At 45.2% G+C, this 22,661-nt stretch overlaps 1 protein-coding gene across 3 annotated transcripts in view; it reads left to right on the forward strand.

Annotated features, from left to right (window-relative positions):
* The window catches only part of DTNBP1 (dystrobrevin binding protein 1), a 155,575-nt gene that overhangs the window by 116,708 nt on the left and 16,206 nt on the right, over positions 1-22,661 (forward strand). For all 3 annotated transcript variants that reach the window (XM_033929593.1, XM_033929594.1, XM_033929592.1), the window contains one exon: positions 20,964-21,119. In XM_033929593.1, the coding sequence (XP_033785484.1) occupies positions 20,964-21,119 (156 nt within the window). The remainder of the gene's footprint in view (positions 1-20,963; positions 21,120-22,661) is intronic.

Below are 22,661 nucleotides of genomic sequence, written 5' to 3' on the forward strand. Positions count from 1 at the left end.
GAGTGGATAGGAGGAAGACTGAGTGGTTGCCTGAGCCTATGAAGGAGTAAAAGTAAAATGTACCAGTGTTGTCCTTTTAAGTGTACAGTTTTCAATTGTATTTTCCTTTATTGAAACACTATGGAAGCCAAACCATGCATCCTTTCTCCCCTACCCCCCACCCCTTTGCTCTGTCCAACTCCAGCGGAATGAATTAGGGAGAACATCTCAGGAAAGAGCTGGAAAGGATCTTTTTCCAAGTTGTTTCTTGATGCTTTTAAAGATACCATACTGCAGTTCTGTCAGCATTAGGTAATCATTCTATCAGCTACCGCACATTGCCCTCTGCCTGCTACATTCATGCTCCATCTTTTCATCTACCAAACAAACCTCAGAGAATGTATGACATTTGAAAGTACTCAATGTGAAGTGCTTTTGTGTGACAAACAAGGCTCTGGCTTCCAGTGCCCTTACCAATGCTATTTTTATTTTGACGTATTAAAGGGTGTTGAAGCTTTGAAAGCATTGCAAAGTTTTTTAGGTGTATCATCTGAGGGAAAGTTGTGCCTGCCAGAGTTCTGTCAATGTTATATCATCATGGATAGGACAGCTGCTAGTAAAGAGTAGAGAGTAAAGAAACCTAGGTGGTTATAGTTGTTTGGGGTTGTATTTTTATTTTTTTTTAATAATTTAATATTTGCTCACTGTGCCAGCAGCTACTCATGCATTGCATGAAGCAGAGCTGATTTGGAGGATTTTTTTTGTTGTTGTTGACTTGTGTTTATGGATGGGAAAGGGGGACAATGTCTGGAAAGCAATATATACTAATGCTCGAAGTGTGGGAAACAAAATTCTGGATCTAGAAGCAGTGATGGAAGAAGATGAGTTGGATATAGTGGCGATCACAGAGACATGGTTCATGGAGAACCATGACTGGGATGTAATTATAGCGGGCTATAATCTGTTCAGGAAAGACAGGATGGTGGTACCTTGGTTTGAGAGCATAATTCGTTCCAGAAGCATGCTCGCAATCTAAAGTGCTCGTATATCAAAGCAACTTGCCCCATAGGCCATAATGGCAACTCGGATGATTTGTTCCACCCGACCCGACCCCCAAGCCGACACCCGACCCCAGGGAACCGGCATTATTGCTCCCCCGAGGCCACCGGCGCTACTCCCGACCTACTGTCCTTACCCGTGCACTGCCGGTATTAGAAAGTGCCTGCCGCCGGTTTTCTGCGGGGCTGAGGCTGGGCCATGAGAATCTCGGAGAGGATGAGCTCCAGAAGGCCTTGAGCATGTGTAGATGCTCAAGGCCCAGCAGCAGCCCAGCAGAAAACCGGTGGCAGGCACTCTTTAACACCGGCGGCGCACGGGTAAGGACAGGGCTGTTTAGTGGGGGGGGGGGGAGGAGGAGGCAATCATGAAGGGAGGGAGTGGCACCGGTGGCCTCAGGGGAGCAATAATGCCGGTTCCCAGGGCTCGCAAATCGAGTCAATGCTCAGTTTGCGAGTTACAGTTTGCTCAAGTGTTTTGCTCTTCTTGCAAAACACTCGCAAACCGCGTTACTTGCAAACCGAAGTTTGACTGTACAGTATCAATGATAGGAAGAAGTACAAAAGTGACATTGTGAGACTCAAAAGTGAAGGGGAGGGATATGTACAATGAATGAATGCAGTGGAGCAAGGACTTTGATAAACCCTCGACACAGCCAATGGCGAGATGGGGATTCCCTGTCAGGTTTTCAGGGACACGGCAGCAGAATTGTGAGACTTGTGAAGTCTGCATGAAATCAGAACCACGAGGAGATTTTCATTCATTTGCCTTGCCTTTACTATGAAGTCTAATTGAATGTACTGTGGTGCAATTTCAATTGTACATGGATTGTGCATGATTACTACTGAACTAATTCTGTCTATGAAGTCCAGTTTATGGTGCTTGTTTAAGATTTGACTATAAAGATTAATGGACAAAGTGGAGGGGTTTTTTTTTAAACTATGAAGCACAACTGAGGTTTTTCTCCACTTTGTTTTCCTTTCTCTTTTTATGTTGTGTAGTTTTGGGTTTTGGTTCCTTGAGTTGTGGGCTTTTGAGAGGGGTTCTGAGGTGCATATGGAGCAAGTGAAAAAATTATTGGTGAGTTTTCATGCTCACTCTTCATTATTAAATTGGTAGATGAAATCACCTATTATTATACTATTGCCCAATTTGCCAGCTTTCGTAACCTCTGAAAACGTTTCTTCATCTGTCTGCTCATTCTGTCCCGGGGAAGGTAGTATAACCCTACCTTTATATTCCTTCCCTATCCATATGGATTCCACACTGCTATCTGTGTCGTCCAGAATTTTTATTTTGTTCGATTCAATTCCCTCTTTAACACCCCCTCCAATTTGATCTACTCTATCATTGCAATATAATTTGTACCAAGGTAACATAGTGTCCCATTGATTGTCCTCCTTCCACCAGGTCTCTGAGATTCCAGTTATATCTACCTTATCATTCAGTGCTATATACACTAAGGCGTTTTACAAAGCTGCGCGATAATGACCCCGAAGCCCATAGAGCAGGGGTAGGGAACTCCGGTCCTCGAGAGCCGTATTCCAGTCGGGTTTTCAGGATTTCCCCAATGAATATGCATTGAAAGCAGTGCATGCAAATAGATCTCATGCATATTCATTGGGGAAATCCTGAAAACCCGATTGGAATACGGCTCTCAAGGACCGGAGTTCCCTACCCCTGCCATAGAGATTTAAAGGGCTTTGGAGCTGTTGCTGCGCGGCTTTGTAAAACAGGATGTAACTCTTTTTTATTTTTTAGACTCCTGGTGGAATTTTGCACAAAAAAAATCAAAATTCTATGCAAAAAAATCAAAATTCTGCTCACAAAATTTGCAAATTCTGCAAATTTATTTAAGCAATATTTTTCTTAATTATTATGCAGAATTTCAGTACAATTCATTATGGGGGTCTTTTACTAAGGAGCGCTAGCCGTTTTAGCGCGCACTAAATGCTAACGTGTCCATAGTATATAATGGGGGTGTTAGCATTTAGCGCGCTTTGGTAAAAGACCCCCTATGTTCATTAAATTATACTAGAGAAAACAAAAAATTTTTCTCGCTTTTTGACTTTCTTCTAGCAGCACTCCTTTGTAAAAGCCCACCTCAGTTAAGTTTGTTTGATTTATTTTCATAGTACAGTTGACTCCACTTAAGTGCAAGGCCTCCGGACCGCCACTTGCGCTTAAACGGAGTATCACTTTTTAATCATGAAAAATCACAGTACGCTGTAGTCAAATGCAAAAAAAACTTTTATTCAGAAAAAAAACACACGTAAAACAATTCTACACGGATCAGTTTTAGAATCAGCACTGTTCCGTTTAATGCAATACACTGTAAACCTTTTTTAAACCAACATTCTACTGAAATAATTAGTCATTGTTTTCTGCACGCAGATTGCACGATTCAGGCTGTATATCTAACTACTGATGCTGTAAAACTAGCCATAGTCGTGACATCCATTTATCTCCAGATAACAACGCAGCATTTATAGGGACTTCAGCTTGTCCGAGAAGGAAACAATCTCTCCAGGTGTTTCATTAGTCATAATGACCGCAGCAGTATCCCCGTCATCATCAGACTCTTGATTGTCTGCAGTGTCCTTTATGACTGTACAGATATCTGAATTAGTGCTGTCAGATGATGTGGGCACATCGTTGTCAACGGTGACATACAGCTCAAACTCTTGTGGTGAGAGTCCAACTGGGAGTTCAATGGACGAAGTGTCAGCTTTAGTTGAAGTTGTTAGTGCGGGGAGGGGGCGTCCGGAGGGGGGCGTCTACCGGCAGGAGGGATTGGGCACCCTCCTGCCGGCAATCGGACAGGCAGCCACGGCCGCTATACTTATCGTGGCAGAGAGATCCCTTGCCCCGATAAGTATAGCGGCCGCGTCTACTTACAATATAGGCCAGCATTTTGCTGGCCTACATTTTAAGCGTCTCTTCCTCTATTAGGGAGACGCGTAGGGCCACCTAGGTTCGCCTAAGGCCCTTAGGCGAGCTTAAGCGTCTTGCGGGCCTCCCTAGGCTCCCGGAGGCGCCTTCAATATAGGCGGCCTGCCTGGGGAGCATTTTTATAAAAAACGTGCATCTCGATTGGTTGATTAGACAGCTGTAGGATGCCTACAGCTGCCTAAAATTGGGACGGCACTTTTCAGAATCAGGGCCTTAATGTTTTTGAAGCACTGAGGATTTTGATTCTTCCCAATCACCAGTAACTCAAGCTTTTCACTACCGTTCATATTGCAACTGAGCAGCAATGTCAATCGTTCCTTTGGCACCTTGAAGCCAACAGTTTTGCTGCCTTTGAAAGCTAATGTTCCATCATGGATGGCACGCCAGTACAGACCAATCTCATCGGCATTGAAAACGTCGCATGGTTCATATCCACCAATGACTGATGGACCATGACCCATCTTTCTGCATAAAACTCATCTGCGTCTTGTTTCTCGCCATGCTGCTTCTTAAATTTTATGCCGTTACGAACTTTCCACCTCTCTAGCCATCCGTTTGTTGGTTTGAAGTCTTCTATGCCCAGTTCTTCGGATAGCTGTGCTGCTTTCTCCATCAGCAGAGGCCCACTGATTGGCAGTTGACAATTTCTAGCTTCAGAAAAGCATCACAGCAATGCCTGTTCAACGTCTCCAGCCTTCCCAATTCTTTTCCGTTTCCTGGTAGGATTGCTGCTGTTTTGCCAGTCTTTCAATATGGCTTGCTTTTTTTTTTTGTGAATCCGAGAAATCTGGCTAGGATGAACCTGTAATGTTTTGCAATAGAGACCTGACTCTTGTTGATCAAGTCTCTAAGACATCGACACGTTCAGCCAGAGACAATAACTTTTGACCAGCCAAAGACAAAGGTTTTTCTTCACGAGGCGCCATGGTGCAGTTTCGAAAGTTCGAACACCTGGCCAGGCCTAGACTGCTGATCTGAAACACATGGCTCATCAATGTGAGAACGTGATTGCCTTTAACCGGAGTGAACGTAGTGTAAACGCATAGAGGTGGGACCTATAACATCAATTCACATAAGCGGATTGAGTTCTTAATCAGAATTGCAATTATCTGGAGTTTACATCCATTGACTTTAATGTAAAAAAACAAACAAACCAGGCCCATGGTGGTAGGCTGTGGATAACCGAAGCGTGCGCATAACTGACATGCACTTAGGTTGAGTCGACTATACTTCACTTTGCCTTTCTGTTGTTGAAAAAAATTTCTGAAAGCTGGCATATTTCAATAACTTCAGAATAAAAAACTTTTTTCTATCTTTTGTTATGTGAGCAGTTTATTTTTCCATTTACTTAGGTCCCAGAGTCCATTTTCTGTTTTTCTTTGTTTTGGTTTTTTTGTAACGGTCTTCCTAGGATCACCTGTCCATTTTACATTTTGTTCCTATCTGTCCTTTCCAGCACCTGTCCATGCTGTCTCTACCATGAGCTTCTCCCTCTGTGTCCCTCTCCATTCCTCTGTGTCCATCGTCCCTCTGTCAGAATCATCTCTTTTCAAGCAATGTCCATGTATCTAGCAGTCCTCTTATGTCCCTGTATCATTGCTCTCTCCCCATCAAGCATTCTTTTCCATCTCTGCCCCTCTTCATGCCCAGCATTGCTTCAGTGTCCCTGTCTCTAGGATCTCATCTCTGTTTCTGTACTTCTCGGTGTACAGGATCTTCCATCCCTGAGCCAGCCTGTCTCCCTTACCCTCTCAAGTCTGCATCTCTCAATCATCCCTTTCACTCTCCCCGTTCCCTCCCAAGCCAGAATCTGTCTCCGCTCCCCCAACACCCCCAGCCAGCATCTCATGCTATCTCCCCCTATATCTCCCTGAGCCAGCATTTCTCTCCCCAACCATCATCTCTCACCCAACCCCAGAGCCAGCATCTCTCACCCCATTCATCCTTAGCCAACACTCTGTTTTCACCTATCCTTTCTGAGCCAGCATCTTTCTCACCCCTGCCCCCCCCCAGCCAATATATTTTTCACCCTGCCAACATCTCTCATTCTCACCCCTGTTCCCCCCCCCCCCCCGGCCAACATCTCTCACTCTCTTCCCTGTCCCCAATCCACCATTCAGGGTTACCTTATTGACGATTCCAATTAGCAACATACTGCAGGCTTCCCTCTACCACAGTCCCAACTGAAGAAAGAGGAAGTGACATCATCAAGGTTTGGAACGTGGTAGAAGGAAGCCTGCAGAGCCCAAGCAGGCTGCTCAAAAATGTTATTACAGTGATTTGGGCCACAGAGAAGCAATTCCGATGCAATTCTGGGCCGCAGAACGGGACTGTCGATGCGATTCTGGACCGCAGCAGAGATTCTGTGCAGAATATAGGTATTCTGCATACTTGGGGAATTCTACATAAATGTTAATAGGTATAGTCAGTAGGCAACTATTCTAAGCTTATCAACATTTTTAATAATTAGTTTGGGGGATATTTTGCAGAGCATATTATTAGCATGTTCTGATTTATCATTTCCTGGCACTCATTTGTTAAAGTTAGAACAGAGCTTCATTTCCAGTAGCATAGTTAACGGAAATGACCCTTCCTCCAGCTGCTGTTAAGAACTGAAATCTTGCAATGGAAGTGGAAGCTTCTTTGGCATGTTTCTTGTTGGCTGTGGAATCAGTACTTTTTCAATAATCTTTGGTGGTAAAAAAATCTACATCTATAATTCTGTAGGTAAGTGTTTATTTTTCAAATGTTGGTATTTTCAGTGTGTTGTGACACTGACTCTTGTAGCCTAAGAAAAATTATTTTCTTCTGGCCCTCCTATCGGGTTTTCTCCAGTTACACAGCACAGTTTTGTCATGCTTGCTTTAAAGAAAGAAACACTGAGTGTAAGACATGAGGGGAAATTTTTTTCTAATAATATAGTGAGAGGGAATTTTGCATGTATAGAAAAAAATTTGAATTACCTTTTTAAAAATTTAACTTCAGTCTGTTTTATTTTGTGATGTTAGATAAGGCAACATTTTCACAGAAGTAGGAAATCTGTGACAAGATTTTTGCATGAAGGACATTTTAGCTTACTCTTTCCAGGCCCCTCCAAATGTGGTTTGGCAAAGCGCAGTCTTGTAGGTGACACAAAGCCCAGGAGGACCAGCAGGGGGTCCATGCCGGGATGTTTGAGACCCCCCAGTGCAAGGCTCCACTCCAGATTTTGTGAGCCTTAGTTGGAATGCCTATTTGAACTACTGAATGTCTTCAGCGTCTGTTTGCAGTGTACTAGTGGTGGTGGCGGCACAGGGGAACTCCCCTCAGCATGCACCTCAACCAGATGAGGACACAGACCTGGACTAGGAGGTTCAGTCTATTGTAGACTGGAAGGATGGAAAGTCTGATTCCATGACACTTTTGTCCCAGGATGAAGTTTATCTGGCAGAGTCTGCTTCTTTGCATGAGAACAGCGATCAAGAGGTGGTGGTGGTCCTGGGTCGGGAGGGGAGGGGGGGGGGAGAGACGCCACAGTGTGCCGACTGTTCAAAGCCTCTGCGTTCTCGGGCATTTTTTTTTTGCCTCGCTTGCAAGAACTGAAGCTGGAAGTTCCTCCAGCTTCCTCATCCGAGTGCTCGGGCTCTGTGGCTCCAGCCATGTTCTTCGCATCCGGACATCACCAAGCTGGTCATAGACTATTGGGAGTCACTAGAGGGGGGTCGCCTTAAGTAGTTATGTCCAAGCTTTAGCCAGTGACGCCGGATTTTCAGCAACCGAAGTGGTGGTACAGGTCACTAAACAAACCTCCCTGCCTAGTGAAGGACGGGGTGATGTTAAAAGGATACTCAGGTCCGTAAAGTGGACTCGCTCCTCAAGTGGCAATTTGAAGCTTTGGCTCTAGAGATTAAACAGCAGCTGCATCTTTTATTAAGTTTATTATTAAAATTTTATATTCCGCTTATCAGGCTTTTAAGCGGTGTCTTCCTTTGTGGCACATGCTTGTCACATCTACCTGTCTCGAGTATCAGGATCCCCCAAATGCTCTTCTCTGGGGTGAATTATATAGCGGACGACCTATATCAGTGGTCTCAAACTCAAACCCTTTGCAGGGCCACATTTTGGATTTGTAGCTACTTTGAGGGCCTCAGAAAAAACAGTTAATGTCTTATTAAAGAAATGACAATTTTGTATGAGGTAAAACTCTTTATAGTTTATAAATTTTTTCCTTTTGGCTAAGTCTTAATAATAATATTGTAATTTATAGCTAAAGAGACATATGATCAAGAAACGGTTTTATTTTACTTTTGTGATTATGATAAACATACCGAGGGCCTCAAAATAGGACCTGGCGGGCCGCATGTGGCCCCGGGCTGCGAGTATGAGACCACTGACCTATATGATATCAGAGTTATGAGCAGGGTCCCAGCCTATGCTATCTCCGTCCGATGGATGCTCTGGATCAGGTAGTGGGCGGGTGACTTTGCCTTTAAAGCTACACTAAGCAGGCTTCCTTTTCAGAGCAGATGCTCTTTATCAAAGACCTGGATGACCTGGTAGCCAGTGTTGTGGACCATCACCCTAAGACAGCAGACCCTGGATGGCCCAGAGTTTGGGTCGTGGCAGTTTTCGAGACTCTCAAAGATTTCCTTCCTTATGCAGGAGGCCAATCAAAGCAGAGATCCTTTCAGGGGCCATGCCAGAGGTTCAATTGGAGCAGGAGACAGTAAGCCTCGAGCCTCACTCCTCCCCAGCCTCTTAGAAAGCACAATGATGCCTGGACAGGGACCAATCTCCCCCACCAATATTAAGAAAGAAATAGAAATAAGCTTTACAAATACAGATTCAGAGACTGCTTGTGTGTGTGTGTGTGTGTGTGTGTGAGAGAGGACAGTTTACCTGCATTACAGAGTCGAGAGGGAAGGGGGGAGGGGTTGGTCCAGGCTTCAGGTTCCAGAGAGCGTGTGGTCCAGAGAGAGTGAGAGAGAAATTCATCTCATATTTATAAGTTTGAGACCTGTTCTAAAAATAGAATCTATTGAAGTTATGTACCCCTATCTTTTGTAAACTGTTTGAAACAATGGTAAATAAAGTGAGTGGGGTGTGAGAGACTGGAGAAGAAAAGAGGGAGAAACTGTCCCTCACAGTCTGGAGTTAAATGTAATTTCCAGTATCACTCTGACAGTGGTTTCTGATTAACCCTCTGTGCTAGAACATGCAGCTGGGGCTACTGTCTATCTTAAGCACCAGACATTAACACATCTTAGCACCTCTTAGCTGTACCAAGGTCCTTTGTTACCTTTAAGCACTGATGTAATTTAGGCGTTCTGGGCAATCTGAGGCTGTCTGCACTGACATGCCCTAAGGTCAGATATGAATGATATGATCTCCCATAGGCCTTTGCTGACATTGATAAGGCCAACCGAAAATGCTGACTGCTAGCAATGCTAAGCTGACCCAAAACAAAGACTACTAGATGTTCGGGCCATAGAGCTGGTTCCAGACAAAGACTCAGACTCAGGCAGATACTCCATATACTTCATTGTGCCAAAGAAAGTTCAGGAGGCTGGAGGCCGATTCTAGACCTCAAGTTGGTCAATGCAGCTGGTCAGTCATAGCAGCAGTGGCGCCGTGGGAATTTCTCGCCTCCAATATCTGTCTTCACATTGCTATCTTCCCAGCCCACAGGAGGTTCTTGCGATTTCCAGTTCTCTGAACTTATTTTTGGCCTGGCCACGGCACCTTGCACCTTTATCAAGGTGATGGTAGTGGTGGCAGTGCACCTTTGCAAAGCTGGGATTCAGGTGCACCTATATTTGGACAATAAATATGTTATGAAAACATGCTAAAAATATATTTTTGAGGGATCATATGATATAATTGATGTGACAAAATCGCAATTTTACTGATGTTCCCTCCTTATTCATGTAATTTATCTATCAATAATTTACTGGCAGCTTCTATTTATCTAGGAGAAAACTGAAGTAACTGAATAATTAGCTGTATCGAAATAAAAAGTGCTATCTGATGAAAATTTATCATTGTGCACCTTGTGTGCCTTATCGGCCGTTCTTTAGTGATAATTCAAATGACCGATGTTAAAAGAGTTCAAGAGGAGAGAAATATGTCAAGATTCAATCGTTCCTTTTAGTGTTTAGATATTAAATGTAGTCTTAAAAAAGTCAAGACCAGACATTCTAAATCAGTATAAGTACTGTTTTTGCTATTGTTCTATAGCTCTGTTCTGACTGCAGTTGATTGGCTAAATATTTCCTTAGAAAATCAAGATCCTATATTCTGATGTACTTCTAAGGTGCTCTCCAAATATCCTATCGCAATTTAATAAAGAATTTTACTATAAGCATTTTAGTAGACGTCAGAACCAATATTTCTAAGGAAATATTTAGCCAATCAATTGCAGTCAGAGCAGATTGTTCTATAGCTGTCATGACATCTCTGCTGTATACTTGGCAGGACCATTCATTGCCCACCTACTGGAATGAAAGTAAGTGAGTTGCTTTTTGTGATGTCCTATAATGGGAATGAAGATGCAACACTAAAACTAGAAACAAGTAATGTAAATCAAAGTACTGCTTTTAATGGTAGAAGCAGATGCCCTCCTCAGCCTTCAAACCGTGTACTTGAAAATCAGATGGACTCATGCTCATTCACTTCACAGATCGATTAGCAGTTATCAGAGATAGAAAGCAAGTACTGGAGACATCCTCTGGCAATGTGTTCCAGAGCTTAACTCTGTACTGTAACACCTTTACAGAAACTCATGTAAACTGCTCTGAATTGACTCCCCAGTCATTAGTTGCGGTATAGAAGCTTTCAATAAACAACAATCCGCTATAATAATTCCCTTAGCGCGCATGCATACTTCAAACCTGGTGGCTCCGTGCTTCCATAGCTCTGTGGCCAGCAGAATGTTAAAGAGTGCGGCGCATGGACGTTCGGAGCTGACAATGGGGAGAGAAGGAGGTGGCGGCAACAGAGCTAAGGATCTAGGGGAGGGAAAGCCACAACCACTACCACACCCTGGTCGCATGGCCTTCTCCTCTGCCTCCACTCTCCCCTCTTGGTCAGAGCACTGTTGCAGCTCACAGGAGCCACGCTCTCTGCCCGCCTGGCGGCGAACAAACACCCCTTACCTCAGAATTAGAGTTTGTTGGGCGGGTCGAGGATGAGGATTTGTTTATTCGCCTCCATGGCGCTAGAGGCTGGTGGCGCTGCCTCAGAGAGGGATGGGGGGCGGTCAACAGAAGGGGAGCGGGGTGCAGGCGGGGAACAGGAGGGAGGGAAAGAGACAGACACACAGACAGCGGCAGACACAGAGGCCAAGGAGAGAGAGAGAGAGAGAGAGAGAGAGGCAGAAAGACAGATGGACAGCGGCCAATGAGAGACAGAAAGACACACAGACAGCAGCCAAGGAGAGAGAGAGAGAGCGGCCAAGGAGAAAGAGACAGAAAGACACACAGACACAAAGACAGCAGCCAAGGAGAGAGAGAGAGAGAGAGGCAGAAAGACAGACAGCGGCCAACGAGAGGCAGAAAGACACACAGACAGTGGCCAAGGAGAGAAAGAGACAGACACACACACAGTCAGTGGCCAACGAGAGAGTTAGAGACAGAATGACAGACAGCGACCAACGAGAGAGAGAGACAAAAAGACAGAAAGATAGACAGCGGCCAAGGAAAGAAAGAGACAGATAGACAGCAGCCAAGGAGAGAGAAAGAACACACACACACACACACAGAGCGACAGAGGGAGACAGAAAGACTGACAGCAGCCAAGGAGAGAGAGACAGAAAGACTGACAGACACACAGACAGTGGTCAAGGAGAGACACAGAAAGAAAGAAAGACAGACAGACCGGCCAAAGAGAGAGAGAGAGAGAGAAAGACATTGGTCAAGGAGAGAGAGACAGAAAGACAGACAGACACACAGACAGTGGTCAAGGAGAGACACAGAAAGAAAGACAGACAAACAGCGGCCAAAGAGAGAGAGAGAGACAGACAGAAAGAAAGACAGACAGCGGCCAAGGAGAGAGAGAAAGACGAACAGACACATTATTCTAGCACCTGTTAATGTAACGGGCTTAAAGACTAAAGCAATAATGTCTTATAAAAAAGAGGGGATGGTGAGGAGCTATCCCTTTAAACATCCTTTACTGGGTCTTGCTGTCAGGAATTTGATCTGTGTCATACTATGTGTGAGCCTTCCCTCCTATGTGTGAGCCTCTGGGCTGGCTCAGCACTGGATCATTTTATCTGCCTCTGCTTCTAAATTCATGCTTTTGTTTCCTGCCATGCATCCTGCTTCTTGCCTTGTTCTGATTCCCAGTCTGTTCCTGCTTTTGTGCCAGTTTCAGATTTATGATTTGCCTTGTTCCCACCATCCTTGTTTTTGGTTTCATTGAAATTCTTGCTTTGGATTTTTGCAATGGTGAGGACTGTGGGTTTGTTTTTGTTTTGTGGGTTTATGGGTTTTTTTTAACTTACCAACTTGCCTTTACTTCTTAAGGCTAATTCAGAATAAAAGTAGGCAATGGTCTACATTCTTTCTTGTTTTCTCCTAAAAGGACCCCTTCGAAGTGGTTGCTGACATCCTAGCTGGGGTCGCTGACACCTGGATTATAGATGTAGATTGATTTCTTTGCTGTCCTTCATGCTTCTGTTGAAGAAAAGAGACTCCAGATAGGAATCTAACAGTAGTAGCTATTTCCTGGAGCTTTGAGGTTTCATTGGGTATATTTTTGTATTTATAAACTTATTATAGGTATTGCACTGAGTGATCGTGAGGCAATTTTTGTTTGTTTGTTTGAAATAATTTTTATTTAATAACAAACAAGCATAACAAGGGAAAATACAGATCCTAAGGCAAATAAACAAGATGAGCCGAAAGGAAGAGACAAATAGAAACCAGAAATCTGCCCAAACAGTATGCTCCCACCATGTCCAATACAGTAGGCAAAAACAGGAAAATAGGTTATGCTGTTCATACATTTTTCAACCTAAATACAAAATACCCCCCGAGTGACTAGAGACATCCCTTAAGGAACCCCTAAATACTGACATCAGCTAAGACTGACACCCATAAAGACCGATACAGCTGTTTAGGTACTTTCACCCCCCTTGCCCACACTGCACAATTCCCAATGAGCCACTTCTGTGAGAGACCGCTCCCACCCCCTCAGCTCCGGTGCGGCCTCATCCATCCACAATCGGAGTACCCCCCTCTTAGCCACCAATAAGGCAATATACAAAAAGCTTCAGTGTTCAGCTGTCAGCCCTTGGTCCAACACCTCTTCGTCATACCCCAATACAAGGATCAAATAGGACCATTGAACAGGCGCCCCCAGTATCTTTACCAGGAAGTTTAACACCCCATTCCAATAGGTGCTCAGGGCAGGGCATTCAATAATCATGTGTAATAAGGAGCCACTCATACATTTACACTTCACACATTCACCTGAATCCCATAGGCCAGCCCTAACCCCTCGCGTTCTAGTAAAGTAGGTGCGATGGATCAGTTTAAATTGAATTTCCTGTAACTGTAACAGTTTAAATTGAATTTCCTCTAACTGTAACAGTTTAAATTGAATTTCCTGTAACAGATTCCCCCAGCTCCAAGGACCACTTAGAAGCCAACTGAAGCAACTGAGAGTCAGCACGCTCTGCCTGAGCCAACCCATACCAGGTGGAGAGAGAGTTAAGTGTGGCAGAAAGAGAGAAAAACAAAGTGTTCACCTTTAAGAAATGACCTCCCTGAGGGTGCAGTCTAAGTTTGCCCAAATAATAGTGTCTCAGCTGCAAATATACAAAAAAAGGCATACGTGGGAGGACCATTGGCAACGCAAAGCATCATAGGATGGAAAAGTGGTGGTATCCTGGTCAGGCAGACACACATGTCCAAGACAAAGACCAGTGCCGAACCACTCCTCCACCCCTCGTGCAACACCCACACCTGGTGGAAACTCGGGGTTACTACAGATTAACTGGAATGCACAATTGCCCTGACCCAGCCCAACTCAAAACTGCCACCAAAGCAACGCTTGCCTCAGAGGGTCCAACCACACCGCATGAAACCTCAGGCGAGGCCTACTCCTTCTAGGAAGGAGCAAACAGGCCAAAGCCTGATGCGGGGATATCCAAGAATCCATTAAATCCGCAGATGCGAAGCTAGCTCGCATAGTAAAGAGTTCATGAACCCACCTCATCAGTGCAGCCACATTATATAATTGGAGGTCTAGTAGACTCAATCCCCCACAGTCACTACTTTGTGCGAGTTTCCAATAACCGATAAGGGCCCATTGACTATGCCAAATGAACGAGCCAACCAGGGGTTTATAAGCCCGTTCGTCCGCACCCTTAAGCCAAACGGGAATCATTTGCATAGGATAAAGACCATTTTGACAAGAGCCACCCATCCAGAAAAGGAAAGAGGCAGGTCTCCCCCTCAGATACAATAATCTCGAATCTGTACCAACTTATCCGAGATATTACAACAATAAATGCAGTGCCAGTCCGCACTAAGAAAAATCCCTAAATACTTAAGCTCTCCCTTTGCCCATCGAAAAAGAGAACCAGGCCGATAACACAAAATACACGGGGAGGTGAACGGCATAGCCTCTGACTTGCCAAAATTAATACAATGACACGAAAAAGTCCCATAAGCAGCAATAAGACCAGTTAAAAGAGGGATCGACACCTAGGTATTGCTCACAAAGAGCAACATGTCATCTGCAAACATGGTGATCTTGCAGTCTTCCTGACCCAACCGAATGCCAATGATATCCGGTGACGTTCTGATCTTTATAGCTAAAGGTTCCAGGGACAGTATAAACAAAAGCGGGGACAAGGGATACTCCTGTCGTGTGCCCCTCTGTAACGGAAAGGAAACAGTACGACGCTTATTAATAAGCAACTGCGCTGTGGGGGGTTCAAGAAAGGATTGGACAATTTCCTGTTGGAAAAGGGGATAGAGGGGTATAGATAGAGGATTACTGCACAGGTCCTGGACCTGTTGGGCCGCCGCATGAGCGGACTGCTGGGCACGATGGATCTCGGGTCTGAGCCGGCTTATGTTCTTATGTTATGTTCTTATGGGGGCAGTATAGAGGCAGACAATCCACTGGTGAAATGAGCCCGTGATTCCAAACTGTTGTAAAACCCAGAAAAGATAAGGCCAGGTAACCTTATCAAACGCCTTCTCGGCATCTAGACTGGCCAGCAAGTCATCTCTGGCCCTGCCCCTGCCTTCCCTGAGCGCCACCAATGCCCGTATGAAATTAGAGGAAGAAAAGCGCCCCGGGACAAAGCCCACCTGGTTGGGATGGATAAGGGATGGAATCACCTGAGCCAATCTGCTCGCCAAGATATGCGTGTGCACCACCCTCCCGATGCACTGTGATGGTAGAAGAAAGTAGTCCAGACAAGAGTAGCTATGATGCACTCCCGAGAAAAAGGTGAAATCCACCTCCCCCGGGTGATTAGCCCGCCACACATCCAGGAGGTCCAGCTCTCTCATCAATAAATTTCTCTCAACCGCTCGTTATCCCGTTTCACCACTCTGGGAGGTTTACAGTCAAGGGAGGGGTCACTAGTAATATTGAAATCCCCTGCCACAATTAACTCATAATTTGGAAGAGCCACCAAATGTGCCAAAACCTGAGAGAAAAAAAGAATGAGAGTAAATATTAGGTGCATAGAAATTGCAAAGGACAACAGGACGGTCTTGAAGAACGCCAGCCCAGATGATATAGCGGCCCTGGGGGTCTCTAATGATTTTATGGGAGACCGCAGCCACATCCCGATGGAAGAGAATGGCCGCCCCCGCTGCTTAGAGGAATATGAGGAGTGGACAACATCACCCACCCAATCCCTAGCTAGTTTCTGGTGTTCACTCCCGGTAAGATGTGTTTCCTGTAGAAAGGCCACGGAGACTCCCTCCCTCTTCAGAATAGAGAGGACCTTCTTTCGCTTTACAGGAGAGTTAATACCAGCCACGTTTAAGGTAATACAAGAAAGGTCAGCCAAAGTCATGTGAAGTACAAAGAACGATATACCAAAAACCCCATTTCAAGAAACAGTCCCCGGCAGCCTCCCAGCAGGACCCCCGGGAACCTTTAGTAGCATCCCAGTCACTCCCCAAGCCCCCCTTCTAACACAGCTTATACCCCCTCCACCCCCCCACAGAATCCAGCCTTCAAACATCCACACCACAAGAACCAAACAACTCCCCCCCACCCTCCCCTACTCTCATCCTCACACATCTCCATCTCCACCCAATAAAAACAAACAAAAAGCCCGCTCCAAATCCTCCTGCCATCCCAGTAATTGAAGAAAACCACTTGCTTCCCCCCCTTGAAGCCACAACCCCAAGCCAATTCCCCCCCCATCTGACACAGAAAAAAAAACCCCAAAGAGAAAAAACAGGCTGCAAGAGGCAATAATAACAGAAGAACCTCAGCAGTAAGAACAAAAAGAGCTTAAACAGAAGGTTTCCTCACTCCAATGTCATTAGTCCAAGGCCCAGCACAAAGAAAAAGAAAAAGCAATATGCCAGAAGGGCCGGAAATGAGAAAAATAAAACAAAGCAAGGGACAGCAAACCCCTCACCTCCATAGGAAATATGTTGCAAGAGGGCATTGAGATAAAGTCCCCCTGGGCCCTTTGTCAAACAAAAATAGGACAGAGAAAGTAAAAAGACCCCCCCCCCCCCTCCAGTCCAAACAGTTCCCCAACAAGTAAGGAAGACCAGTCATACTGCATGGCCTAGGTCCTGGGGAAACAATGGAGGCCCAGGTCTCCCAACTGCTCATCCTGCATCAGTGCATATCTGCAAAGACAGTCAATAGGAACACACAAACGGCCCCGCATCTAAGGCACCAATGCTGCTGGAGCCAGACCCCGAACATAGGCCTGAAGGTCTTCCAGCGTATCGCACACCTTAGGGCCCGTGGTATTAAAAATGTGCACTCGATCTAGAAACTGAACCACGAAGCGCATTACTCTGTTATGGAGCTCGGAGCAGTAAGGTGCCAAGGCACGCCATCGCACAGCCACCTCCGCGGAGTAGTCATTGAAGAGAAGAATTTTTGTGCCTTTATAATCTAGCAAGCCTTTCTTCCTGTAGAGAGATATCAAGTGGGCCTTCTCCGCAAAGTTAAGGATCCTGGTAATTACAGGACGCGGATGACAATCTCCCTTTCTGTGGGGGCCCAGGCGGTGAACACGCTCCACCATGACCCGGGCAACCCCCAGCAAGAAGCCCACGGCCTCTGGGAGCCATTGTTGCATGATGGTCCAAAGCTCTTCAGGATAGTCTCTACCAGCCCCACAATACGTATATTATTACGATGCCCCCTATTTTCTTGATCTTCGAGCCGGACATGTAAGGAAGTGCACTGTGTCTCCAGGGTTTGGATGTGTACCTCCATTCTAGACTGCATGTCCTCATGCTCAGCAACCCTGGTCTCCACCGATTGAAGCCGCTGCCAATGTCGCTCCACACTATCATAGATGTCTTCGACCACAGCTTGAAGTTTTGTGAGGCGATCATCAATCACCGCTGAGATATTTTTTGTGAGCTCCTTGACCATGTCCTCCTGCAGGAGCACGTTTGGCGGGGATGGAGATGCAGACGCCATATTGCCTACTCTTGGCTGCCATTGTGACTTGGCGGGGCGAGGTGTTTTAATGGGCATAACTCGGCCAAACCACCTGGTAATGCAGTGCGGTTCATTCCTCTGAACACCAAAACTGGTAAGGGTTGTTCCAGGTAGGTGCAGGTACTCGCTGGTGTAATTTTAAAGACAAAAAAAATGCAAAATTGAGCACGAGAAGGTCAGAGCTAAGGCTAGGAGGAGCCGCTTAGCTCTGCTTCATCACGTGACCCCTGAGGCACTTTTTAAAACAGAGGTGAATCATGGTATTTCACATTGGATCTTCCAAAAATTAGATAATGTACTAGACACTTTCCTGGCTGCAGCAATAAAAAAAAAGCAAACCCCAAATTAGGCCCATTGTCTTTTAAAGGGCCGAGCTGGTTAAAAAAAAATTAGAGTCTTCTTTGTAGGTAGTTTGGGAGAGTGCAGAAGCAATGTGAGGACATTCCTGCTCTCAGAATGGCAGTCCCTTAGTGACAGTCTTGTGATACTGCCACTAAGTATCAGATGGCCAAATGAGAGAAACTCTCTTGTGTGGAAGCCTGATCCCACTAGCAGTAGTACCAAGAAACTGCCACTAGAGAGCTGAGGATGCCATTTTGAGGTCAAGATCCACCAAAGTAGGAACATCTGGGGATTGCTGTAGGTACCAGAAGGTGTTTAGAAACATGACGGCAGATAAAGGCCAAATGGCCCATCTAGTCTGCCCATCCACAGAAACCATTATCTCTTTCTTTCTCCAACAGATCCCACATGCCTATCCCAGGCCCTCTTGAATTCAGACACAGTCTCTGTTTCCACCACCTCTTCCAGGAGACTCTTCCACGCATCTACCACCCTTTCCGTAAAAAAGTATTTCCTCAGATTACTCCGAAGCCTATCACCTCTTAACTTCATCCTATGCCCTCTCATTGCAGAGTTTCCTTTCAAATGAAAAAGACTCAACTCATGCACATTTATATTACGTAGGTATTTAAACGACTCTAACATATCTCCCCTCTCCCGCCTTTCCTCCAAAGTATACAGATTAAGATTTTTAAGTCTGTCCCCAAATGCCTTATCATGAAGACCACCATTTTAGTAGCCTTCCTCTGGACCGACTCCATCCTTTTTATATCTTTTTGAAGGTGCAGCCTCCAGAATTGTACACAATATTCTAAATGAGGTCTCACTAGAATCTTATACAGAGGCATCAATACCTCCTTTTTCCTACTGGCCATACCTATCCCTATGCAACCTTAGCATCCTTCTAGCTTTTGCCGTCACCTTTTCAACCTGTTTGGCCACCTTAAGATCATCACATACAATCACACCCAAGTCCCGCTCTTTCATCGTGCACATAAGTTCTTCACCCCCTAAAATGTACCGTTCCTTTGGGTTTTTGCAGCGCAAATGTATGACCTTTCATTTTTTAGCATTAAATTTTAGCTACCAAATTTCTTCAAGCTTTGCCAGGTCTTTCTTCCTATTATTCACACCATCCAGCGTGTCTACTCGTTTGCAGATTTTGGTATCATCCATAAAGAGGCAAATCTTACCCGACAACCCTTCAGCAATATCATTTATAAAAATGTTGAAAAGAACAGGCCCAAGAACAGAACCTTGAGGCACACCACTGGTAACATCCCTTTCCTCAGAGCGATCTCCATTGATACTCAACCAGTTCTTGACCCATCCCGTCACTAGTATATTCTATGTGATTGTATTCTCACTGATTGTACAGCTTCTCTTGATATAAACCGCCTAAAACAGGGGTGTCAAAGTCCCTCCTGGAGGGCCGCAATCCTGTCTGGTTTTCAGGATTTCCCCAATGAATATGCATGAGATCTATTTGCATGCACTGCTTTCATTGTATGTTAATAGATGTCATGCATATTCATTGGGGAAATCCTGAAAACCTGACTGGATTGCAGCCCTCAAGGAGGGACAGGCCTAGAACTACTGGTGATGGCGGTATAGAAGAATAAAGTTATTATTATTAGTTCAGCTTGTTTTAAAGCAGGGGTGTCCAATGTCGGTCCTCGAGGGCCGCAGTCCAGTCGGGTTTTCAGGATTTCCCCAATGAATATGCATTGAAAGCAGTGCATGCAAATAGATCTCATGCATATTCATTGGGGAAATCCTGAAAACCCGACTGGACTGCGGCCCTCGAGGACTGACATTGGACACCCCTGTAAAGCATGCAAGATGTATTATTCATGGAAAGATAATGCCACCTTAAGAAATGGCATTATTTTACCCTCCCAGAAGCAAACTTAAAGGGGTGGAACATTCTAGAAGTACACACCCAACCTGGAGGCAACATAGATTCACTAGAGCAGTGGTTCCCAACCCTGTCCTGGAGGAACACCAGGCCAATTGGGTTTTCAGGCTAGCCCTAATGAATATGCATGAAGCAAATTTGCATGCCTATCACTTCCATCATATGCAAATCTCTCTCATGCATATTCATTAGGGCTAGCCTGAAAACCCGATTGGCCTGGTGTTCCTCCAGGACAGGGTTGGGAATCACTGCACTAGAGGTAGGTCTAGTCAGACAAATCTGATCAATTTCTTTGACCGAGTGACCAGAGAATTGGATAGAGGATATACGCTTGATATGGTGTATTTAGATTTTAGCAAAGCCTTTGACAGTGTGGAACACTTTGCTAAAATCCACCTGTCCTTTGTGATTTTCCTGTTAACCCTTTATTTGGCATTGTTGCTCAGAATCAACACGTGTCTTCTTTAGCTCTTATGGGAGATTTACATCTCCAAATGCCTGTTTACTTGGCACTGTTGCTCTCGTTGTACATCAAGTTACATAAAGGATCCGTTTCACCATCTGCTAATTAGAGGGTTAAAATAAATGTGCGGGCACATGCGAGTTGGATTTCAAACTGTTGATTGAAATGGATTTTTGTACCCATCCAGAATAATGACCTCTCTTCAACTTGGATAAGAATGCCTTTTACAAAGGCGCCCTAGCGGTTTAATGCACATAATACCGCACGCTAAACCACCGGCCGCGCTAGCCACTACCGCCTCCTCTTGAGCAGGTGGAAGCTTTTAGGCCAGTGCGGGGGTTAGCGCATGATGAAAAGTCCCGCGCGTTAACCCCGCTAGCACGGCTTAATAAAAGGAGCCCCAAGTCTAAAGGATTATCATTTGGGGATAAGGATGGGAGGCCAAGAGAGGGGGCAATTGGGGGAGTGTTGAGAAAATGTTGTTTAAATTGAAACTGTTTTTTTGTTGTGCTATTTCTTCTGTTTGTTCTTAATATAAATGATGATTTTAAAATAATCTGCAGTTATTATAAAGGTATATTTTGCTCTTTATTGCTTTAGCTGTACTGGATGCGGAGCATAACCAGAAGGTATTAGCTATGGAGCATGCCCAGCAGATGAAACTAAAGGAGCGCCAGAAATTTTTTGAAGAAGCCTTTCAACAGGACATGGAACAGTACCTTTCTACAGGATATCTGCAAATAACTGAGAAACGGGGTAAGTTTTCAAATAATTCATTGCAACATACGTGACAAATAAACGCACAAATGGATCTGTTATTACAGTCTGTTAAGTTGGGCTTTCCTCGTGGTATTAACTAATTTAATCAGGATTTCTTAATCACACTTATTCATTACGGGTTCTAGGCGATTTATAAGATCAGAGGCCCATGCAGCATCATGGGGAAGTAGTTACGTCACATTGTAGTGGAAGGTTTCTCTGTTATAAGAAGAAGGAAAAAGATACAACACATAGGGCTAGATTCACTAAACTTACCGATCCTGTAACGACGATCGCAAAACTAGTTTTTCTGGTTTTGCAATCGTTCCCGACCCAATGCACTAAACTGCTGCTCGATCAATCTCCTATCCAATCCGATCCAACCCATACAAATTAGTAAAACTCCATGCAAAATAGCCAAACGATTGATTCACTAACAATTGCTTGGCTATTTTGAATCGGGTTTTACTATCCTAAAATCCGACTGCTGTAGATTTGTCGGTAACTGTTACCAACAGCTCTCCCGTTTTTTTGACAGGTCTGCCTGTCTTTTTTTATTCATTTTCCGTGGCACATATATTTTGTGTGTGTTACACACACAAGCAGACCTGTCAAGAAAACGCTGCGCGCCCCGCGACCCACAAATGGCAGGAGGGATGCCAACTTCCTCCTGCCATTAGCACTCCCCCGAACTTGAACTACAATCAAAAAAAGGCAGGAGGGATGCCGATTCACTCCTTCCATCGGCGCTTCCCCCCCAAACCGCGAACCCCTGCTCCCCCTACCTCTAAAGTTGGAAGCAGGAAGGGTGCTCAGTTCCTCCTGCTCCGTAGGTCTTCAGCAATGGGAGCAGGAGGAGCCAAAAAGTCCTCCTGCTCCTTCTCCTCCTCCTCTGCCCTGCCGCGATGTGAATGCGGGCCTTAGGCATCATGTGATGCACAAGGAGGGGCTTAAGGCCATGACTGGCTCAGGCGCCTCGGGCTTCTCCCTTGAGAGGGGCTTGAGGCGCCTGAACCATAAGAACATAAGAACATAAGCAGTGCCTCCGCCGGGTCAGACCATAGGTCCATCCTGCCCGGCAGTCCGCTTCCGCAGCGGCCCAAACAGGTCACGACCTGTCTGAATCACCAGAAGGGGCTCCCTTGCCACCTTGGTTTCTCATTGAAGTCCTATCTTCCCATCGAAGTCCTAACCCTCCGGTCTTGCACATGCACGACCTGGTTGAGTTTCTATACTTATTACCTGGTTAGCTTTCTATACTTGTGTTACATCCCAGCTCCTCCCTCAGTATCCCACGATCCCTTTATCCCTCAGGAATCCGTCCAATCCCTGTACTGTACTCTGCCTGATCACTTCCTCCGGTAGCGCATTCCAAGTGTCCACGACCCTTTGGGTGAAAAAAAACTTCCTTGCATTTGTTTTGAACCTATCTCCCTTCAGTTTCTCCGAATGCCCCCTCGTACTTGTTGTCCCCTTCAGTCTGAAGAATCTGTCCCTATCCACCCTCTCTATGCCCCTCATGATCTTGAAGGTCTCTAT

This window comes from Geotrypetes seraphini, chromosome 2, assembly GCF_902459505.1.
Source record: "Geotrypetes seraphini chromosome 2, aGeoSer1.1, whole genome shotgun sequence".
In the NCBI taxonomy this organism is placed as follows: Eukaryota; Metazoa; Chordata; class Amphibia; order Gymnophiona; family Dermophiidae; genus Geotrypetes; species Geotrypetes seraphini.